Source organism: Lepidochelys kempii, chromosome 7 (assembly GCF_965140285.1).
Source record: "Lepidochelys kempii isolate rLepKem1 chromosome 7, rLepKem1.hap1, whole genome shotgun sequence".
Lineage (NCBI taxonomy): Eukaryota > Metazoa > Chordata > Testudines > Cheloniidae > Lepidochelys > Lepidochelys kempii.
This window is the reverse complement of record NC_136386.1, coordinates 103,016,233-103,038,649: the sequence shown is the minus strand read 5'-3', so window position 1 is coordinate 103,038,649 and position 22,417 is coordinate 103,016,233. Positions and strand designations below refer to the sequence as shown.

Here is a 22,417-nt window from a genome sequence, read left to right as displayed (position 1 = left end):
CTCTGATTGCCATTGTCCACATTCCCTATTAAACCTATAATCTAAACGAGAATCAGGTCTACACAGTTCTTCTCAGAACAGCCCAAAGGAAAAAGCCTGTTTTCTACAGTCACTTTGAACACAGTTCAGGAGGTGTTCCATGCATTTGCTTCCAAAATACTTTTGAAGATAGAGAATTTGAGGCTGACTGCTGGATATTAATATACATCAGGAGAAATCAGCAGACATCTATTGAAGGGGTGGATGGTAACTTTATGATTTCCTATATTGCTGTTTCCAGTAAACAGTCTTCCAAAAGGAAAGGAAAATAGAGGGTATACAAATATGTTCTTGTGAATTAAAAAAAAAAACCTCTAAAAGTGCTTATGTACACTATGATCACAAAGCTGTTCATTAGGAGGATTTAAAGGCCTATAAACAGCTGGTCGTCTAGTCACTAAAGTAATTACATCATGGTTTTTGAGATTTAAATCCAGTTATTTGAACATTGTTTCCATTCAGTTCATCACAGTGGGATCTCTAATTTGTTTGACATAGTCAACAGCAGAATAGTATTTCTTGGAATAATTAGCACTCGAGAAATTTAACAGTACACAGTGCACAGTACACAGGCTAGTAAAAGAGTTGTAGGTTGTTTGCCTCAGAAATGTACTTGTAATGATAAAATCTTCTGATGGATAAACATTCGCATTTTTGTAACATTACTTCGGGCATTTTGTGAAATTCTGTTCATGAATTACAATTAGAAATCGTAAACAACTTGTTTTTGAAGATGAGAAGGTACAGGGAAGCTGCACAGATGTTAGTATTTATATGGAAATGATATTGGATACCAATTATCTTTCTCCTTTGTGAGAAACAGTAAAGTTATAACAACCTGGGCAAAATGGTTTGAAGATTACGTGTGATCTAACAATCCTATATTCTCAATAAACACACTTCATTCTGTTAAAGTGATGTTAAAGAGCGGTCTCTAAATGCCCATGTTTCTTTTTCACAGTAACATTAAGATAAAAAGTATGTGTTCTTCATGATGAAATAGGTGTAGACCCTGCTTATCTAGGAGCAATTTCAGTGCAACAGCATACAGATTTGTTCAAGCCAACAGGACAAACAGCATCTCAATCACAGTTTTTAAAACCTTTCTGATAAAATCATCTGTCAAATTACTAGAAGCTAGATGTGAATTAGAAGGAGAAAAAAAGATTGATGAAGTAGTGGCTGCTGGGATTTGCAGTGGATAGACTAAAGAGACTCACAGACTTTAGGGACAGAATGGACCATCATGATCATCTAGTCTGACCTCCAGTAACACAGTATTCCACACAAGGTCTCACTAGTGCCTTGTATAATATGACTAACCCTGGAAATATCTCTCCTGATGCACCCTACGTTTGCATTAGCCTTTTTCATGGCGCCTCAGCTTGGCAGCTCGTAGTTATCCTGTGATCAGCCAATACACCCAGGTCTTTTTCCTCCTCTGTCACTTCCAACTGATAAATTCCCAGCTTAGAGCAAAAATTCTTGTTGTTGGTCCTTAAGTGCAAGACTTTGCACTATTACATTTCATCCCATTTCTATTACTCCAGTTTACAAGGTCACCCAGATCTTCTTCTATGATATTCCAGTCCTCCTCTGTACTGGCTATACCTCCCAACTTTGTGCCATCCTCAAATTTTATTAGCACACTCCCACTTTTTGTTCCAAGGTCATTAATAAAAATGTTAAATAAGGTTGATCCCAAGACAAATCCTTGTGGAATTCTACTACAGCATGACAGTTCACCTTTCAATAGGACCCGTTGTAGTCTCCCCTTTAACCAGTTCCTTATCCACCTTTCAATTCTCCTATTAATCCTCATCTTCTCCAATTTCACTAATAATTTCCCATGCAGAACTGTATCAAATGCCTTACTGAAATCCAGGTAGATTAGACCTACTGCATTTCCTTTGTCTAAAAAAGAATCAGTTATCTCAAAGGAGGTGGTTAGGTTGGTCTGGCATCATCTACCTTTTGTAAAATGATGATGTATTTTTTCCCAATTACCTCTATGTCCTTAACTACTTTCTCTTTCAAAATTTGTTCCAAAACCTTGCATACAACCGAGAGCAAACTAACAGGCCTGTAATTTCCCGCATCACTTTTCCCCCTTTCTTAAAAATAGGAACTATGCTAACAATTCTCCAGTCATAGGGTAACACCTGCAAGTTTACTCACTGTAAGTAGCCCAGGAGTATAATAAGGATGCTGTGCTGCCCAGCCAGAGAGAGTTTCAGAACCTATCCCCGGGGTCACTTATGTCCTGGCCAGTGGAAGTCATGCCTGCTAGTCAAGTTGCCCTTACAAAAACTGTTGCTGGCAAATGCATGAATTACCATTGATGATATGCTGAAAAGAAGCTGTGTGTTTGACATGGTTACAAAGACCCCAGGAAAGGAGGAAAGAGTGTAAATCATCATTCTCAGACTAAAGAGGCAATCAAAAGACCATACTCTGAAGCCTATGGACCCTATTAAAAAAATACAGTATATGCTTTAACCTGGTTTCCATCTCATCATTCTATTCTCTAGGGTTCTCTGTTTTTCTAATGCTGTTTTTATGTCTATTGTTTTGAAAGAACATACTGTTCCCCAGAGACCAAGAAACGTGCGGACAAGCTGGATTTGGCAGAGTCCCTGCAGTTTTCCCTTAGCTGTTGCGAAAATGGCCCCAGAAGATGCTAGTTTAGAGGTTAAGAATTAGCTGTTTAACCCTTGCCATGTTATTTTCTTTATTCCAATAGTTCTTAGTGTTTGATAATGGCACTGCCCTTGCTAAGTGCCCTGTGGACTTCAGGGTAATGAACACTTGCATGGATACTAATTTAACCTGTTTCACAGTTCAGGTATACCAAGGTCTGGAATTTTTGCAGCAGGATATTCATTCTCATCTCCAGTGATACGGGGAGAAGAAGCTTAAAGGCTGTAGCATTCCTTTTAGATCAGCAGAGAGAATGGAAGTGAGGTTACAAGGCTACTGCCTTTGCAAACCTAATGGAGCAGCCAGTGCTAATATAAAAGAAAGGAGCAGCCGTCCAAAGGACTTGTGCACTAAAAAGGAAATTCAGTGCATTTGTTAAAAAAAAAAAAAAAAAGACAAACAAAAAAACACTTTAACGTCCCAGCTTTTTAACAGAATATATCAGATTAGACTAAGAAATTTTTGAAGTCAAAATCTCAGTTAAGTGCACAATTCCCATTAACTTTTAATGACCATTGGGCACATAATTGTCATTTTTGCCTTTTAAAATCTCTCCCACAGAATCAGACTTTCAAAGAACTTAGCACTTTTGAAAATATGGCCCATAAATAACAAGTAATAATAATAAATAATAAACTAACAGTTATATTGTGATAGTGCAGAGAGGCCTCAAAGCAGGTTAGGTTCCTATGGTGGCGGGGGCCATACAAAGATGTAACAACGAGGAGTCCTTGTGGCACCGAATGAAGTGGGTTCTAGCCCACGAAAGCTTATGCCCAAATAAATTTGTTAGTCTCTAAGGTACCACAAGGACTCCTCGTTGTTTTTGCTGATACAGACTAACAGAGCTACCACTCTGAAACCATACAAAGATATAGTAAATGACCATCCTTGCCCCCAATGAGCTTACAACCCTAAAATGAGTTTACAATCTGAAACAAGCACACTTACATTTTAATACAAAATAATTGGAAAATTTTTCTTCCCTTACTTACCTGTCAAGACCTAAGTTCACAATAAATATTCCCATTGCTAGGGTATATTATTCTTTACGTAGGATCAGATTTCTGCATGATGCTTTGCAGGTAACTAAGATGACTTAGTGTTATCTGAGCAGCTTGCATTTTGGGTTGGCCTCAGGCTCATGAGCACGTAAAGGGGAAAGCCAGCTTTATGTATTAGTCATACGATGTCACCTTTTCTGAACTGACTGACTTCCAGGCATTCTGTTGCAAAGTGACATCATTTGAGCACACTGTACTAGTAGCATGAGAGAACTGTGTTGGAGACTACAGCTGGGATTTCTGAAGCTACCTAGGGGATACAGATGCCATTTCCCACTAAAATGAATGTGAATTGGTTGAAATCCCCAAAGCAGCCTATGGATCCATCTCCATTCTATTTTAATATTGTATTAAATATCTTTAAAAAGCCTCAAATTGTTTTAAAAGCAAACCTTTAAACTTTCATATACATCTGCTAGGTTATATAGTATTAATGCAGGGCAATAACTCTTCCACAACCTTCTAAATAAGGATCCTGCACTCAAAGGCTACTCAAGACAAGCTGATGCACTAAGCAAAACTTCAGTGTGCTGCTCCTCTGCCTACCGCAGACTATCAAATCTTATTGCAGCACAGCCATGGAACAGAAGTGTGGAATGGAACCAGGCATGCACGCGTGTGCACACACACACACAAATGCACTCCGACAGGCTGCTGGAATCTGGGGCCATTTGTTACCAGTGCAGCCTGCACTCCGTAGTCATTTGTTACCAATGCGGTCTCACTGAGAGGCTCCTCTCCCATGCTCGGGAGCGTACAGCTGGCTTAGCCCTTCAGCACAAGTGTACTTAATTCTGAGTCAAGTTGTTCTATAATTTATCAGCAGGGATACGCACCGCAGGCGGCTCCCACATAGAACAATTGGCCCATGCTCCTGTGCGGGGTACAAAGAGGCAGCCATTTCTGCCCAACACTGGACCTAGGACTGAGTGGAGGGCTGGAGTGATCAGAATTTGGGGGCTCTGCCAAATGACAGTGGAGCTGAAGACTTTGAGCCAGGCTGACCCCCTTATTGCCTGCTTTGAGAAACAGTTCACCAGCAGGGATCACACTCCCGCCCTCTGGTGGTTTAGGCTCAGTGGGGTCAGGATTCAGCACTGAGACGCACTGCCCTGCACAGCCCCTCCACCCAACTCCTGGACCACCCGCCTTCCCCTGGTAGCCCTAGGTCTTTCCCTCCCAACCCCCCAGATAGCCTGCTTTGCCCTGCCCTTTGTCTCTGCCTGCTATATATACCCCGTGTAGTTGGGCAGGTCCTGGAGATGCCTTACCTGCCCCAGTCACCCACTCCAGTCAGCTCAGCTGGTCACCAATTCACGCTCAGGCTGAGGGCAGGGACAGACTAGCCCTCAACACACTGGTGGCCATGCCCACACTTCCAGGCTCTGATGACAGTCAGCCTTAACTTTCTGCTTGTTCCACAGTTGGCCCTTGGCAGCCTGGGCTCCATGCCTTGGGAACACTGGCCTGCCTGGTTGGCAGTACGTTTGATTCTAGGGGGTATGAGGTGCTGTGCAAGCATTTGCCTGCTGCGGAGCTGGCAGCACCAGCCAACTGGGATGAATGGGTGAGCAAGGAATGATCACAAGGTGAGGAACGAGGGGCTGGAGGTGACAGGAGAGAGGCAGGGGAAGAAAGAGAAGTATAGGCAAGTTGCAAGGCAAAAGGGGTAGGTGGAAAAGCTGGAAGGGGAGCTGGCGGGTTCCTAGCTGGCGGGCTCTGTCTCATGCAGCATTCAGTGCTCAGCCATAGTCACCAGGAATTAAAATATTTATTCTTAAATAAAATATTCATTGGTGGGGCCCTGGCAGTATGGAGTCAGCAAGAGTCCCAAGTCCACATGGGGGACAGTTCCCCACCTCCCCTGGCAACCTGCCCAGGGCATTTGCCTTTGGATGGATTTGGTGCTACCATTTCAATTTACTTTTACACACACACACACGTGCCTGAACACAAACAAACTTGCACACACATTCATCTTCATTTTCAGACACACACCCCACTACCCTCCAGGCAATGAATCACTCCTGAGTAACAGGTGTCACCACCTCAGGGTTTAGTCTTTTGCATCTGCGGCCATTGGTGGGAACCCTGCTCCCTGTTACTCCCCTCCACTGGGACCCGCTGTCCCTCCCAGCCAGTGGTATGAGGAGCTTGGTGCTTGCAAACAGGTAGCAAACTGTGGAGCTTAAACTGAGCTCAGGGGTTTCAGAGTAGCAGCCGTGTTAGTCTGTATCCGCAAAAAGAAAAGGAGGACTTGTGGCACCTTAGAGACTAACACATTTATTTGAGCATAAGCTTTTGTGAGCTACAGCTCACTTCATCGAAAGCTTACAAGTACTCCTTTTCTTTTTGAGCTAAGGGGGTTAGTCAGCAGCTCTCTCCTCTCCTGCCAATAGGAGCAAGATTGGGTCTCCTATGATACCCCAGAGTCAGACTGCTGCAGGACTCCCCTTTTCCTCTCTGCTCCAGGTCACCCCAGCTCCGGGGGGGCATGTTTTGTCATTTTAGCCTATCATTTAAAGGCCTGGTCCCAGGCTCCCCCGTTTGACTCGAGCGCATCAGAACCTCCCTTTCTTCCCATCCCCAGATGGATGGTAATTTACAGCTCCAGACAGCTGCCTGCTTTTTTCAACATTTGAGTACAGAACAGTACTCAGATTTGTGTCCAGAAGCAAAAAGGGGAAAGGGGAGATGATAGGATCAAGGAGAGGTGAGAGACACAGTGCCACACTGGCCGCTTTGTGCTACAGTTTTCCAGCCCCTGTACTTCTCACCCAGAGGCCCCTCTTGCTATAGGCAAACTAAGTAGCTATTTCCTAAGGAGGCAACTGCCTAGAGGCAGGGTCTGTGGGGTGTGAATTGCAAAGCACTCTAATGTGTACTGCTCTAACTGGCCTATGTGTACCATGCTGCAGTGAACTAAAAGGTATCTAGTACACATTGATATAGTCCTGTGGACTATATGAGCAGGCAGTAGGTACCTTTTAGTTAGTGCCAGCCAGGTCCACACAGACCAGTTAGATCGTTCTGCAATTCACTCCACCCTAATCTATCTCCTCCAATAAACCAGTCTGCTGTGCTGCTTCTACCAGAAATCTGCTGCCCCTGGACAGCTGCAAAGTTTGCCTATTACTAGAAAGGCCTCTGCCTGCACTGCTAATACCATTAACGACAGGAGGCTCTGCCTAATAGCCACCATCAGTAGAAGGTTCAAAATGCCCATGGTCACAACTCAGTACAGATTAAGTATGCTCAGTGTATTTGTATACTTCCCAATTTCTCTTTTTTGTTGTGGCTGTGTTTAATTGAATAAGTAAACAGAGTCGTTTTTAAAAAGTTTTACTTGGTCATTACCAATTTAGTAAACCATTTCTTATCTGTAGCCTACATATTTATGCTTAGTCAGACATCTAAAATTTACTATTTATTCATACGCTAATTTACTATGGTAGATATGTGACTATTTCTGTCATGATAAGAATGACAAGATATCACAAATAGAAAATCCAATGAGACTTTCTATGAGTAACAAGTTGTGGCAGATGAGTTATGGGAACAAAAGCTCCTCTTTAGACACATTTATCTTTAATAACTAACCAATAAGAGATGGAAACAGCCATTTACTTGAGCCATTAATGAATGTTTTTCAATATTCCGTTTTTCTCATTGAACAAGCATATAAATTAATATTTAATAATCATTCAAGGAGAAAGAGGTTAAATTTTTCATTTTTATTTCAGAAAATCTCTGTATAGTTGGACTTGGGGGCCTTTAACATGACCTAAAAAAGGGAAAACATTGAGTTGTGTCTTTTTTTTTTTTTTGCTTATTCTCCAAGATGTATGACAAAAACCTGATATCCCACATCCTATGTTCCCCTCCAATACCATCCAAATACTGCCTCCCCAAACAAATACAACCAACCAAACAAAAACCCATACAGTCACAACCATGTAATTGATTCTTGTTTTTTACATTACAAATCCAGGTCTTGCCTTCCTGCCTTCCTTGGACTGGGAAACCAGTAGGTTTATGGCATAACAATCTCCAAGGGTGAATTTCTGGGAGTTTTGCCATTGACTTCAATGGGGTCAGGATTTCGCAACAAGTAAATACATGAACCTGATTAATTGGATTGGGGAATTAATTTTATTCACCTTTTTAAAGTATTCTTTGGCTTTTGTTTTTACATCTATTGAACTGTGAAGCAATAATCTATATACCAGTTTTACAGCCAAGGTAGAATGGACTGTATTATACTATACATTAAATAGCACCAGGAATTAGGATTCCCCAAAGCAATGATCCAAAATGCATTAGCACTAACAATGTCACTTGGGGTTGAGGATAGAATAACCTTGAAAACTATAGAACACCCTAGATTTTGTTTTAAAGCTTTATTGTTGTGCATTTAAGGCATCAGGAGTCTGAGAATAGGTTCAATACTCCAACTACCAAGAGACGGCGGGGGAAGAGGAGAAAAAGCTGAGCCATGGAAATCTACTAATTTCTACTTGGCCTGCAAAGTGAAAACTTTAGTGGCAGCTGTGTTCAGATGAAAGTCAAATCCCCCTAAGGCTTCTGCCAATCTGGGACTGAACGAGTGAGCACCTTGCAACTATCTTTCTGGGATTTTCATCTCGCCACTACTCCATCAAAACTTGAATTAAACCTCCTGCTAATTCTCAGTGCAGGATTTTGCCTCTTGTTGGAGAACCAGAACTTGCCATCTCTTCCAAGGCCTCTCATTCATAAACAATTGGGAGGAAACGTCTAATTTCCTCCCTGTCACACCATTTGAGTATCAAGCATGTCATTCCTGGAATGAGTTTGGTATTCAGTAGCTGGGGAGCAGAGGACTGGAGGTTACATACCTGAGCCTCTGCTGGCCCAGCGCAGAGCACTGCTGCCAACATACTGGTCCAACTATAACTTTAAAAGAAAACAGAGTCCCTTTCAAAACAGTGGCATGAACACTACAGTAAGAGATCATTCAAGCATGTGGTCTACTAGCTAATTTAGCATGTAAGAAAAACAACTGCATTTTTGCTTTTTAATGCTTTGTCAGCAGAATAGCTGAGGACAAGCTTCTTATTGTGTACTTGTTTGATGAGGCCTTCCATTGTTTTGGTTTTTTGGTACAAACCTGTGGTTTCAGAAGCCTGCAGATTTAACTGAACTTAAAAATATAAAGAGGAATGCTATCCATGTAAATAAATCTGAAATTTAAGCACACACTTTTCTTTTGTAAATGGTATTAATAAAGAAAAACATGGATGATGAAGCTAAGAAAGTCCACAAGTAAAAGTTTTACATAATGTGGTTTGGTGTCATTTATCTGGACACCTCTGTGATCTGAGCAATGAGGTTTATCAGGCGTACAGCTACTGCACACACCAAAACAATTCAGTATGTTACTCACTAGGGCTAAGAACCTCTCCACTTCTCTTGCATATCCAGGTTTATTCTTAGGAAAGTGGCCAGTTTTAAGGTGTATTGATCCACCAGTCTGTCTCCCATGTGCTCATCTCTGTAGCATCTGAGTAGCACCATGGTATAACCTCATAACTGGCTAATTTCCAAGGTTTTGATAAGGCCACGGGTGATTTCAATGGGAGTCAGGTGCCTAAATAATCTGTGTAACTGTCCCTAAAACTGTTCTCTCTCTCCCTCTGCATCCTAGCACAGCTTCTGTTTAGAACATTAGAATAGAGGTTGGCGTGTTGACAGTTGTGTCTGATTCTCACCAAAGTAAATGTAGAAATACTGCATTCATGCTGAGATTTCAAATCTAGTTACAAACCTGATGTTGATGCAACAATCACAATTCATCTTACCACTGAGAGGGTGAGGAACGGTATATTGCTTCTTTTTGTTAGAAATGGATGCTGAGGAAAGTTTGCGAGGAAGAAGAGCTCCTTCTTGCTTTTCTGGAGTGTCACTCTGCTGGGTTTTCCTCAGTTGTGCCATGTGTTCAAGTTTTTTCAACCGTTCTTGTGAACGAGAAATAAACTGAGGTTTATGGACTTCCAGAGCCTCCTAAAAAAAACAGTCAAAACATTTCATTTTAGAATATGGAATACAAAACATTGAGATGCTCATCAAATATGATTTAGTAAAGGATTATCATGGAGAAGTCCATGCATCTCAACAGTTAAGGTAACAACCTTGTATTTGCTCCCCTCTAACTTCAGCTTGGAAAACTGATTTGGCTTGAATATTGCCAGATTTATTCTAAAGGCAAAGGGGAATATTGCTGCCAAATTTGAAGTAAGTGTATTAAACTGTTTTTGAGTTTCAGATTTTTATGAAATTATCCTGATTTAAGATTCTGACTTTTTGTTCAATGTTTCTCAAAAAAAACAACAGCTCAGAAACAGCTTGTCACTAGCAGCTCACAAACTTTCCTTATATTTAAATCTTCTTGAAAACTCATTCACAGATGGAAAAGGAGTACTTCCTTTTCTTTTTGCGAATACAGACTAACACGGCTGTTACTCTGAAACCATTCACAGATGATACACAAAGAAAATAAACTGCTGTCAGTGACATGTTTAGGAAGCACCATAGCCTAAGCAGCCCTGCTCAACCAATGAGACTGAGTCATGGGGGAGAAAGGGGGCTGGTGTAGCTTATTGCAATAGATGAGACAGTTTTCAGGGCCTGGTGGGAGTCTGGGCAGGAGTTCACTCCCTGTTACCCTTCCTGCCATGGCTGCTGCCTCTGCCCAAGCACTGCATCTTCCTGAATGCCAATAAGAATTTACATTACAGCTAGCATGTACTAATAATTACTGCTAAGAGTTGTGCTTGAGTAGTGTCATTATAGGATTTGTGTAAATTATGCCCAGGCTCATTGAGGGTTGAGGAGCAGATCTAGAGCATATGGAAACTAGCTGTAGCTCACGAAAGCTTATGCTCTAATAAATTGGTTAGTCTCTAAGGTGCCACAAGTACTCCTTTTCTTTTTGCGAATACAGACTAACACGGCTGTTACTCTGAAACCTGTCTCTTTATGAACACTGAGCTCCCAGCTCTTATCATCACTCCATTGGCTTCTGAAGCAGTGGAGATGGCATTTGTTCTAGAGGCAAACAGTTGTACTGCGTATCTTTTGCAGTCAGACAAGATGGTCCTGTGAATAATTCAACAGCAGATGCAAGTGACAAACACTTAAGTGAAAAAGAAACACAGAACAAATGGTGAACTTCTGCCCTTGGTGAGTTCCCAGGAAGGAACCAGCATTCATGAAAAATCAGTCCCAGAATTAACAGTAGAAAAACATTTGATATTTTACCCTTAGAGACAGTAGGCTGGATGGAATTTTCTCAGGCACAGCACAGATTTCTGGCTGTGTGAATGCTTCTTGTTTCTCATGAGTAACATCTGGTGAGTGAGCTGCAGAGGTTGTTACCCTGCTGGCCGTCTCTTGTTTGTCGCTCTTCTTACAATCCTTTATTTTGTCAACTGAACCACAGAATTTGTAATCACCTTAGAGAGATTTAAAAGTTCATTAAGGGTGCGTGGTTAATTTTTGATTGGATTCCGTACATCATTAGAAATGGAGGACAATTTCTGAAATAAGAATGCCAAGGTGTTAATAATAGGCCTCATTAATCATAGGTGCTAGTCACTGCCCTGTGACACAGAAGTATCTTTCATATTAAGCAAGTCTTCACAATTAAGTGTAAATGTACCATTTTGATATTTAGATCCGTTTGGTGTTTGCTTCCTGAAAAGCAAGATACCTCCATAACACACTGACTTTATATGAAGCAATATTATTGCACTGCAATTCACAGACTTTGAGATCGTTTAAAATTATTGCACTGACAATGGAAAATAATAAACTGCTATGGAACTTAATCACATATCACTTCTCTCTGACCAAACTGAGGCTTTAATGAGAATTGGTATTGTTTTTTAATTTCTAATATATTGGTTTTCCTTCTTTGTATTGTTCCTGGGCATTCATTAGGCCTATTTTGGTGTGATTATATGAAATGCTAATAAAGAAAAGGTAAAACACATTACAGCAATTCATTATAACTGGACTTAATCCAATAGGTCATGTAATCAGACTTTTAAAAAGATTTTCCTCATTTATGATCATGCTCTATTGCTCTTTTATAATCAATATTTCCTGCATAATGTAGATCCAAAAGAAGACCTGTGCCCAAAATGTAAAAGACACCTTTTCAAAATAGTTCACATGCCTCTGATTTAAAATGTAAATTAGTCCAGACTAACAAATTAACTTCTGAACAATCCCCATATGCACTGCTCTAAAACAGCAACACTAACTGCATCTCTCATGCCAAACAGTACGATTTCTGAGATTTTTATATCTGGAAATAAAGCCCATTGCTGTTTGCTTCAATTGATTGGTTGCAGCAAACTGAAAATATTTTCCCTCGTGACATACTATAAACATTATGCTGTACTTGAAAAAAAAATCAAAATTATCTAAATTATTTGACACGTCTTAAAAAAGTTTCTGATACATTTCCCCTCTCATATTAGTGGTTTGCTTTATTTCTTTTGGGCAAAGTTTTAAAACTGATATACCTGAAGTTAAACCCCTAAATAAAGGGGTCTTATTTTCAAAGATGCTAATTGCCTATTGCTTCAATGGGATTTGTGAATATTCAGCAAATCTGCAAAATCAGGTCACTTTTAGTCGGTGGATTAAAATAGATTTAACTTTAGGTACTGATATTTGAAAATTGTGTCCTCTGTCAGTTAAACAGGTGTTATATACTATAGTTTTATTCAGTCATAAATTATAAGGAAAAATAGGTTGAATTGCTACTATCATAGCAAAACCAGTATATTTCTTCATAGTGCCTTGGGCCAAATTGTCCCTGGAGTAATTTCTTAGAAACCAATAGATATTACAGCCAAATTCAACTCTGACAGGTTTCAGAGTAACAGCCGTCTTAGTCTGTATTCGCAAAAAGAAAAGGAGTACTTGTGGCACCTTAGAGACTAACCAATTTATTTGAGCATGAGCTTTCGTGAGCTACAGCTCACTTCATCGGATGCATACCGTGGAAACGGCAGAAGACATTATATACACGGAGACCATGAAACAATACCTCCTCCCACCCCACTCTCCTGCTGGTAATAGCTTATCTAAAGTGATCATCAAGTTGGGCCATTTCCAGCACAAATCCAGGTTTTCTCACCCTCTGCCCCCCCCCCCACAAACTCACTCTCCTGCTGCAGGAGATGTCTTCTGCCGTTTCCACTGTATGCATCCGATGAAGTGAGCTGTAGCTCACGAAAGCTCATGCTCAAATAAATTGGTTAGTCTTTAAGGTGCCACAAGTACTCCTTTTCTTTTTGCAAATTCAACTCTGGTGTCTCTCCTAGGGTGATTTTGGCCCCTTGGGGTCATCTCAGTTATAGATATATGAATGTGTATGCAGGTAAAACCTTTGTGCGGGAACTGAACCCTAAGAAAATATGTGTTTTAATATAATGACATGAAAAAGATGTATTTACATTTTGAAAAACAGAAAATACATAGATATATTCTGTAAGATGGCAGTATTTTAGGCATGGCATGTAGTGCTGCATATCGTTAAGGTTGCCTATCACTTCCCACTATAAAACCCTGTTTTCAGTTTCTTAGACCTTTTGCCAGACTTAGAAACATAGAATATTAGGATTGGAAGAGTCTCAGGAGGTCATCTCGTCCAATCCCCTGCTCAAAGCAGGACCAACACCAACTAAATCATCCCAGCCTGGGCCTTAAAAACCTCTAAGGATGGAGATTCCACCACCTCCTTAGGTAACCCATTCCAGTGCTTTACCTCCCTCCCAGCAAAATAATGCTTCCTAATATCCAACCTAGACCTCCCCCACAGCAACGTGAGACCATTGCTCCTTGTTCTGTCATCTGCCACCACTGTGAACAGCCGAGCTCCATCCTCTTTGGAACCCCCGCTTCAGGTAGTTGAAGGCTGCTATCAAATCCCCCCTCACTCTTCTCTTCTGCACACTAAATAACCCCAGTTCCCTCAACCTCGTCTTGTAAGTCATATGCCCAGCCCCCTAATCATTTTCGTTGCCCTCCGCTAGACTCTCTCCAGTTTGTCCACATCCTTTCTGTAGCGGGGGGTCCAAAACTGGATGCAATACACCAGATGTGGCCTCACCAGTGCCGAATAGAGGGGACTAATCACTTCCCTCGATCTGCTGGCAATGCTCCTACTAATGCAGCCCAATATGCCATTAGCCTTCTTGGCAACAAGGGCACATCCCTGACTCATATCCAGCTTCTGGTCCACTGTAATCCCCAGGTCCTTTTCTGCAGAACTGCTGCTTAGCCAGTTGGTCCCCAGCCTGTAGCGGTGCATGGGATTCTTCTGTCCTAAGTGCAGGACTTTGCACTCGTCCTTGTTGAACCTCATCAGATTTCTTTTGGCCCAATCCTCCAATTTGTCTAGGTCACTCTGGACCCTATCCCTACCCTCCAGCATATCTACCTCTTCCACCAGCTTAGTGTCATCTGTGAACTTGCTGAGGGTGCAATCCATCGCATCATCCAGATCATTAAAAAAAGATGTTGAACAAAAGTGGCCCCAGGACTGACCCTTGGGGCACTCCGCTTGATACCGGCCTAGCTTGAGAACAGTCTAGCTCCTTCCTCTTTGGAACCCCCCTTCAGGTAGTTGAAGGTGGCTATCAAATCCCCCCCTCACTCTTCTCTTCTGCAGACTAAATAACCCAAGTTCCCTCAGCCTCTCCTCGTAAATCATGTGCCCCAGCCCCCTAATCATTTTTGTTGCCCTCCGCTGGACTCTCTCCAATTTGTCCACATCTCTTCTGTACTGTGGGGACCAAAACTGGACACAATACTCCAGGTGTGGCCTCACCAGTGCCGAATACAGGGAAATAATCACTTCCCTTGATCTGCTGGCAATGTTCCTACTTCAGCTACTTGGGCTGAAATTTTCTAGGCAGTGTTTCCATGCTGAGATTGCATACTGAATGAGGCCAGGGTCCTGTGGAAAAAACAGTATGTGACCATGTAATTAAAACAAGGGGGCCAAATCAAGATTGCAAGGACAACCTGAATTCTGGCATTTCCTTTTCAGTGCTTGACTCTACGATTGTAACATTTTTAAGGTAGTTATTTGTGTGTGTAATCTGTTTATAAAGGCACTGGCTTTTCCTTTTCCTTTTTGGTCTCTGTAGACGTCAGCAATGTACAGTGTTTATACAGATCAATTATGTGAAGTGACCTGTCACCAAATAACTCTTATACAGTTTTGAAAACTAGACAACTATGGATAGACTTTGTATTATTTCACTTATACCTTTAAGTCTCACCTGGTTTGAACACTGAAATTGCATTCCTAAGATCCAAGACAAGATTTACAGCTTACCTTTTGGGAACTGATTTTTCCTGTGGATATCATTTTCTTCCAGTGCAGTTTTTGATAAGGCCTTTATATCACATACACAATCAGACACAGAGATTTTTGGTTTCAGAAAGCTTTGTGCTCGACTCTCTTTGGACTTTGAAGTGCCTTTGGATGGATCTCTGTCTTTCAAAGAGCCATCAACATCAGCCCTGAATTCATCTTTGGGAGCTCGCTCCATAAGGGAAGCAGGAGCAGTTGCATTGTACTTGTCTTTAGTGTACTGCCTCCTGCGGTTTCCAGAAAAAGTTTGCATTCCTATAAAAAAATGAAATAAAAGCAAATGGAAGAAGCACCTGGGGAAAAGAGCCCATTTCACACTAACAGCTACTGAAAACAACATTTTTGCGAGCTTCTTTTTAATGCAGTTTGCTACTTCACAAGTAATGTTTTCATCAAATTAATAATTCATTAATTAATAATATAATAATTAACATCACCATATAACTTTGCAACAGGGATGATGTACCACAGCCATAAGAAAGCAGTGTGTGAGATCATTAGCTTCCTCAGTTCCCTGTTCCATAAATTGCATTTCAGCATGTTATCCTTATTCCTAATACAACTGCCTGCAATTATAAATTAGAAACTTCAGATCTGATACAAATACCAATGCATTACTGCCACTGGGATGCAGATTGTTTGGAATGCAATGTTATCTGTGTCTTAAAAAAAACTGTGAAGAAAAATTATTGCAAAGGCTATTCTCCATAACGGATAGACTGTTGATCTAAATCACACATATATTCTACTGAGATATTTTGGAAGGGGTCAGTGTAAGGCTACTCCACACACACAGCTGCTATTTGACTTTTTCCTGCTTCTTTCTCTCACTGCTAATGGATTTTTGGGCTGGGCAGAACTGTTCAAGAGAGATTGTTGAATGCATAGTCATAGCAAGGACCACAGCAGCAATGGTAGTGATAATGAGATGTGAGATCCATGATGACTGGCATAGCCTAAGTAGTTAGGAGTTTAGGACCAGAACTTTAATTGCCTCAGTACTGCCCTATATAGTTGGGCTATTACCTTGGAAGTCCCAGAATTAAAGGGAAATTGCCATGTTCCATCACCACACAAAGCTGCAGCAGGACCAGTAGCAGAGAGTGTAACTTGCATACGGTGCATTTTCCATTTTGACGCTCTCCAACCTCAAACTGCTGCTGCCAGAAGCACAGCCATTGCAGTAGCAGAAGCCTGTTGCAGCAGCAGTAGAAGCATGAGTCAGTCCAGCATTATTATTTATTGACTACTGACAATGTGTTCTGTCTTGTACAAAATTTCAGGGATGTAATGGTCCCTGACACCGAGATCTTACAGTCTAAGCAGACAAACAATATATGTGTATAGAAACACACACTTTACAGAACAACAGTGTAAATCTCACATGAGAAGAGTGCTCTGAGGAGAAATTTGAATGAGGAGAGAGAAGAATTCCAAGCATTAGCAGCAGCATGGAAAAAGGGCATCAAGATCAGAGGGAGAGAGAGAAAGAAAGATATAAAGGGGATCAGTTAGGTGAGATTTATTTTAAGTCCCCATGAACCGGTCCCTATATTCCTGTGAGGTGTGCAGTTGCACCGCCGTGCATCCATCAGCATGGTTCTGGCCTTATATTGTTAGTGATGTGCATATATTGCCTGCTGGTGATCCGTAACAGGAAGTTGGCCCAGGACCTGAGGATTTGAGGGGGATGAAAATGACCTGGATTCATCTAGTATTTGGAGAACAAATCTGAGAGAGAAGGAAGACTGGAGACTTAGGTGGTGTGGGGCAGGAACGGGAGAGAAAAACCTGACTCAGGCCAAAAGTAAGAGACAGGAATTTTATTGTCTTCTATCTGCAACAAATAGAAGTACATTTAACAAGCTACTGATGTGTCGTGGAAATCACATTTAGAAATACTGGCCATGTGACCCTCTGTCTTTCCAGCCCCAATACTTCCCTGAAGAGGAGACACAAATGACAGGATTAATTTTCCCCTCCACTCCATCCCTGAATAAAATCTGCCACGAAGTAAGAGATGACTGATCAGGGACATGTTTGGCTCTCCCCCACCTCTGACAGATTACGGATAAGTGAAGGTTTGGGGTGAGGTGGTAGTCTTAGGTTTCCAAACCACGCACTGCCCCGGCCCAGCCCCCACTCCACCCCCATTCCAACCCCCTCCCTGCCCCTATTCCAACTCCTTCCCCAAATCCCCGCCCCAGCCTCACCTCTTCCCTGCCTCTTCCCCTGAGCGTGCCACGTTCTCGGTCCTACCCCCCGCCCCCCTGGAGCCTGCTAACCCTGCCAAACAGCTGTTTGGTGGCAGCCAGGCGGGAAACGCTGGAAGGTAGGCGGAGGAGCGGGGATGTGGCGCTCTCAGAGGAGGAGAAGGTGGAGCTAGCGGTGAGGGGAGCTTGGCTGCCGGTGGGTACAGCGCACCCACTAATTTTTCCAGCCCCAGAGCACCCACGTGCTGCAAACTCCCCTTCCCTCTGCTTTCTGAACCCATTGCTTCTCAGCTGCATGGGGAGGGATCCCTGTACAGGGAGCTGCACCTCCATTTGCTCAACCCCCATGCATCCAGACCTCCTGATATCCAGACCCTTCTGCCGAGCCTCACCCCCCCACACTCGGAACCCCCTGATAAGCCCCACTCCCCCTGCATCTGGACCACCCTAGTGAGCCCCCCACTCAGACCCCCCTGCCGAGCTCTATCTCCCCTAGACCCCCCCCAAACTGAGCCCCAACCACCTTCACCTGGACCCCCCTGCAGAGTCCCATTACCGTTGCACCCAGAACCCCCAACAGCCCCTGTAAATCCATATTCCCTTGCACCCAGATTTTTTCTCAGTACTTGTATAAATGTAAATATCTAAATATGATAACTCACAGTGAGACTCACAGTGGGCATTTCTGTAATTCAGGACAATGGACCTTGATGTACCTTGTTCTTGGCTCACACATAAAGCCAAGGTTAAAAACAGAGCCAATCTGGCAAATCCCTCTCCCCACCTTATGAATTAGCTAGTCTTTCAATTCAAAAGATGCAGCCAAACCCAGCCCTTCCCTAGAAAAAAAGCAGACACAGACTCAGAAGATGGAAAAAAAAACTCAAACAAGCTGTCAATAATTTTAGCTAATGTATGCAGATGAAATAATGCATTAAAAAAAGAAAAAGGCAAAGATGCTTAAAACTGAAATCACAGAGTCTCACTCTTCACATTCTGGGTACATTTTCCACGTACTGTGTGGGGAATTAAGCATGTAACTCTCATTAAGTCTATCTGGAGTTGTATATCTAACTCCCCAAGCAACAAACTGGAGATATATATACCCCTCTGAGAACAGCTAGAATCGCCACTGGCTGAGTAGAGGGATGTTTTTTCTATTATCCCAGCTGAAGAAAGACTTTAAAACCAATGAACAAAGACATGAAAGTGTAATGCTTTGGGAAACAAAGGAGAACAAAGCCCACAGAAAGAGAAAGCAGAATGACTGCCGTTAATAAAATTTGCTAAAAATATTCATCCTAGTTGTAAAAAGTTGAACTAAAAAAGAAAAAGCAAGAGCAATTAATTAAACTGGAAGAAAAGTTATTTCTGCCTCCTGATGCACAAAGCAGAATACAGCAGATCATTTTCCAAATAAGCACTTGATGAAAGTACCACTCCAAAACCCAGCCTTGTAACAAAAAGAGGAAAAAGGTTAGAACAGTTCTGTAAAATTGATGGTAGGTTTTCAAATGTGACTAGTTTCTTGATGACAGTAAAATGCAAATATTTTTCACTGTCATGTGTGCTTTTTAATTTTATTTGCTGAGTATTTGCTTGGAACTAAAAGAAAGTGACTTTGTCCTGCACTAGAATAGATTAAACTGCATCATCCCAAAAATATTGTCCAGTCTATGCAAAAATATACTTCTTTTGCCATTGTCTCTTAATATTCCTCCTTGCTTTACTGCATTATAAGGAGGCTTTTAGGCTGCTTCCTCTTATTTCATTTCAGGGATTTTTACAACTCAGGACAAAATAACTCTGAAATTGATCAAAGATCATTTTAACAGCTGTATGGAACTATGAATTAGCAATGATCAGCAAACAAGCTTGACAGGATAAGATCAGAGAAAGAGATGCATAAGTTGTTTCTCTCTGTGTAATCACTGAAGTCAGACGATCACACCACAGATCTTCTTTCTAGGCCACCGGCCATTTTATATAATGGTCCAATCCAGCTAGGTGCTGAACACTTCCTGCAAGATAGTGGGAACTGATGGTGCTCAGCAACTCAAGCTCTGACAGAACCATAGGGTAGCAATTAAAAACTTATGTTTTGAGAAATATTACTGGTTCCAATAGTTTGTCCCATTTTAAGTAGAGGCACTCTCAGGCTGTGTCTACACTATGAGTGCTTTACTAGTACAGGAGTACCAATATACTACAAAGGCAAATCTCTCCTAGGGCAGATCTACACTTAGCATGCTGCAGCTGGGTTGCTGTAGCACTTCAGTGAAGATGCTACTATGCTAACGGGACAGCTTATCTCATCGGCATAGTTAATCCTCTTTCTCCATCGCTGGAAAGAGTCTTGCTAGAATCTTACTGAATTACCTGCTCCCTCTTGCAAAGGAAGTACTTCCAGAGTCCCAGTGCGGCTTCAGACCATCACAAGGCACCACCGACATGATTTTCGCAGCCAGGCAGATCCAGCAAAAATGTCAAGAACAACACCAGGAGCTCTATATGGTCTTTATCAATCTGACCAAAGCCTTCGACTCTGTCAACCATGAGGCTCTGTGGAAAATCATGTTAAAGTTTGGCTGCCCAAGCAAATTTATCACCATTGTAAGACTCCGCCACGACCAGATGACTGCCTCCATCCTGGGCAGTGGCTCTACCGCTGAGCCCTTTGTCATCCCAACTGGCGTAAAACAAGGTTCTGTGCTGGCACCCAGCCTTTTCTCCATTTTCTTAGCAGCTATGAAAACATTAACCCAAGACTGTCTCCCACAGGGCACTGGCATCCAATATCGGACTGACAGCCACCTCTTCAACCTTTCTCGTCTCCGTGCCAGAACTAAAGTAATATTGGCAACAATAACCAAACTCCAGTACGCAGATGATTGTGCTGTAGTTGCACACTCAAAGGAGGATCTACAAACAGCCCTTCATTGCTTCTCTGAAGATAACAAAAGCCTATGGCTAACTCTGAACTTCAGCAAAACAAAAAATTCTCCACCAGCCAGTGCCCGGTCATTCAGCAGATCCAGCAAGGAAGATCTACATCGACAAAGAAGAGCTGGAAAATGTAGAATACTTTGCCTATCTTGGCAGCCATCTTTCACAGAGGGCAGACACAGACGTCGAGATTCAGCACAGACTCTGCTGTGCCAGCCTTGCCTTTGGCAGACTGTCTTGCCAGGTGTTCAACAATCACAACATCAGACCACATACTAGACTTTTCGTTTATAAAGCAGTGGTCATCCCAACTCTCCTCTACAGCTGTGAGACTTGGGTGACCTATAGAAAACACCTGAAAAACCTGGAACGCCAGCACCAGCATGTTCTTCGGAAGATTCTCAACATACAGTGGGAGGATCGTTGCACTCATGTCAGTGTCCTCACAGAGGCCGACATCTTCAGTGTAGAGGCCCTGATAATCCAGCACCAGCAGAGCTGGAGCGAGCACTATGTGCGCATACCTGATGTACACTTACCAAAACAACTGCTGTATGCCCAACCCCACAAAGGAGAAAGGAAACGGGGAGGCCAAAAGAAACTCTTTAAAGACACCCTCAAGGTAAACATCAAGACATGTGGCATCAAAACCACACACTGGGAGACAGCAGCCCAGGATAGGGATAACTGGCAAAGACTCGTCAGAGAGGGAACGTCCACTTTTGAGGAAAATCACTTTGCCCTGGTCGCAGAAAAACACCAGAAAAGAAAGGAAAGACAACTGTCATGCAGCAATCGGGGCCCAACCCTGACTTCCAACACCACCTGCAACATATGCCAATGAGCCTGTGGCTCAAGGATTGGACTCCTCAGTCACCAAAGGACCCATACAAAATAAAACCTGTGACAAAGATCATCCTCAACCTCGAGGGATCGCCGACAAATCCACCTTTGTGAGAGGCAGTAGCTATGTCAATGGGAGAAATCCTTTTGTCAATATAGTGCTGTCTACCCCAGGGATTAGGTCGATATCACTGTGTCACTCAGGGGTGTGGATTTTTCACACCCCTGTGCGACAGTTATATCCATGTACGTTTGTAGTATAGACCTGACCCTAGCGTGGACACAGGTATACCAGCAAAGCTCCTCTTTGTACCAGTATAGTAAAACCACCAATGCCTGTCCCCTGAAATGAAGCAAGCTAGACTGGTAAAAAGACAGCTTTGCTCACATAGCTGCATCTACACTAGGGACTTCTTCCAATTAGGGATCACACCTCTTCATGTACCTGACCAACATAGCTATGGTGGCAGATGTCTACTGTAGACATAGTCTCTTTCTCAAACCCACATGGTCTCTCAAACTGGAAAGGAACCGTTTAAGTGCAGTCACTGTATATAATAACACAGTGTTTTAAAAATCCTAAAACATTCTGGATAGTTTATATTTTGTACAAAGCTCAAATTGGGGCCATATGCGCTTATATGCTGTATAACCTCTTCCCCCAAGCTGGCAACTTCTGCTCCAGAATCAAAGCTTTCATTTAAAGCAAAAACATAAGTCTCAAACTCTTATGATTGCAAACAAAACCTTCAAAACATGAATCTAGCAGTACACAAAGAGCTTGAAACAATAGTTCTGAAAGGTGGGAACTGCCCCAGAGGTGATCTTAATGGGGTGTTAATTCAGATGCCCAGTTATGTTACTATAAATGTCAATATTGTTAACTATTTCACTGTTATTCAAAGCATGTAAAAGAATAGTGGCAAACATATTGTGAAGATCTGTACAATCTACTGCGGGTGATCCTTGGAACAATATCATCACTTTTTTTTACCCAGTCAAGAAGAAATCAAGCCCAAGTTGTTTAGCAGAGACTAGCCGGACATTTGAGTCCCACTGCCTGGCACTCAAGCCAAAATATCTCGTTAGCTGCCTTTCAAAGTTAATTTTTCAATATAAATGAATGAATGGGTTGTGGGGTGGCAGGGTATGCCATTTAGAATTTTCACCTCTGG

General features: G+C 42.2%; 1 protein-coding gene across 3 annotated transcripts in view; it reads right to left on the bottom strand.

Moving 5' to 3' along the window:
• The window catches only part of C7H10orf90 (chromosome 7 C10orf90 homolog), a 173,917-nt gene that overhangs the window by 13,133 nt on the left and 138,367 nt on the right, over positions 1 to 22,417 (bottom strand). For all 3 annotated transcript variants that reach the window (XM_073354065.2, XM_073354064.2, XM_073354066.2), the window contains exons 4-6: positions 15,202 to 15,495; positions 11,103 to 11,296; positions 9,644 to 9,845 (exon numbers count right to left, since the gene is read on the bottom strand). In XM_073354065.2, the coding sequence (XP_073210166.1) occupies positions 9,644 to 9,845; positions 11,103 to 11,296; positions 15,202 to 15,495 (690 nt within the window). The remainder of the gene's footprint in view (positions 1 to 9,643; positions 9,846 to 11,102; positions 11,297 to 15,201; positions 15,496 to 22,417) is intronic.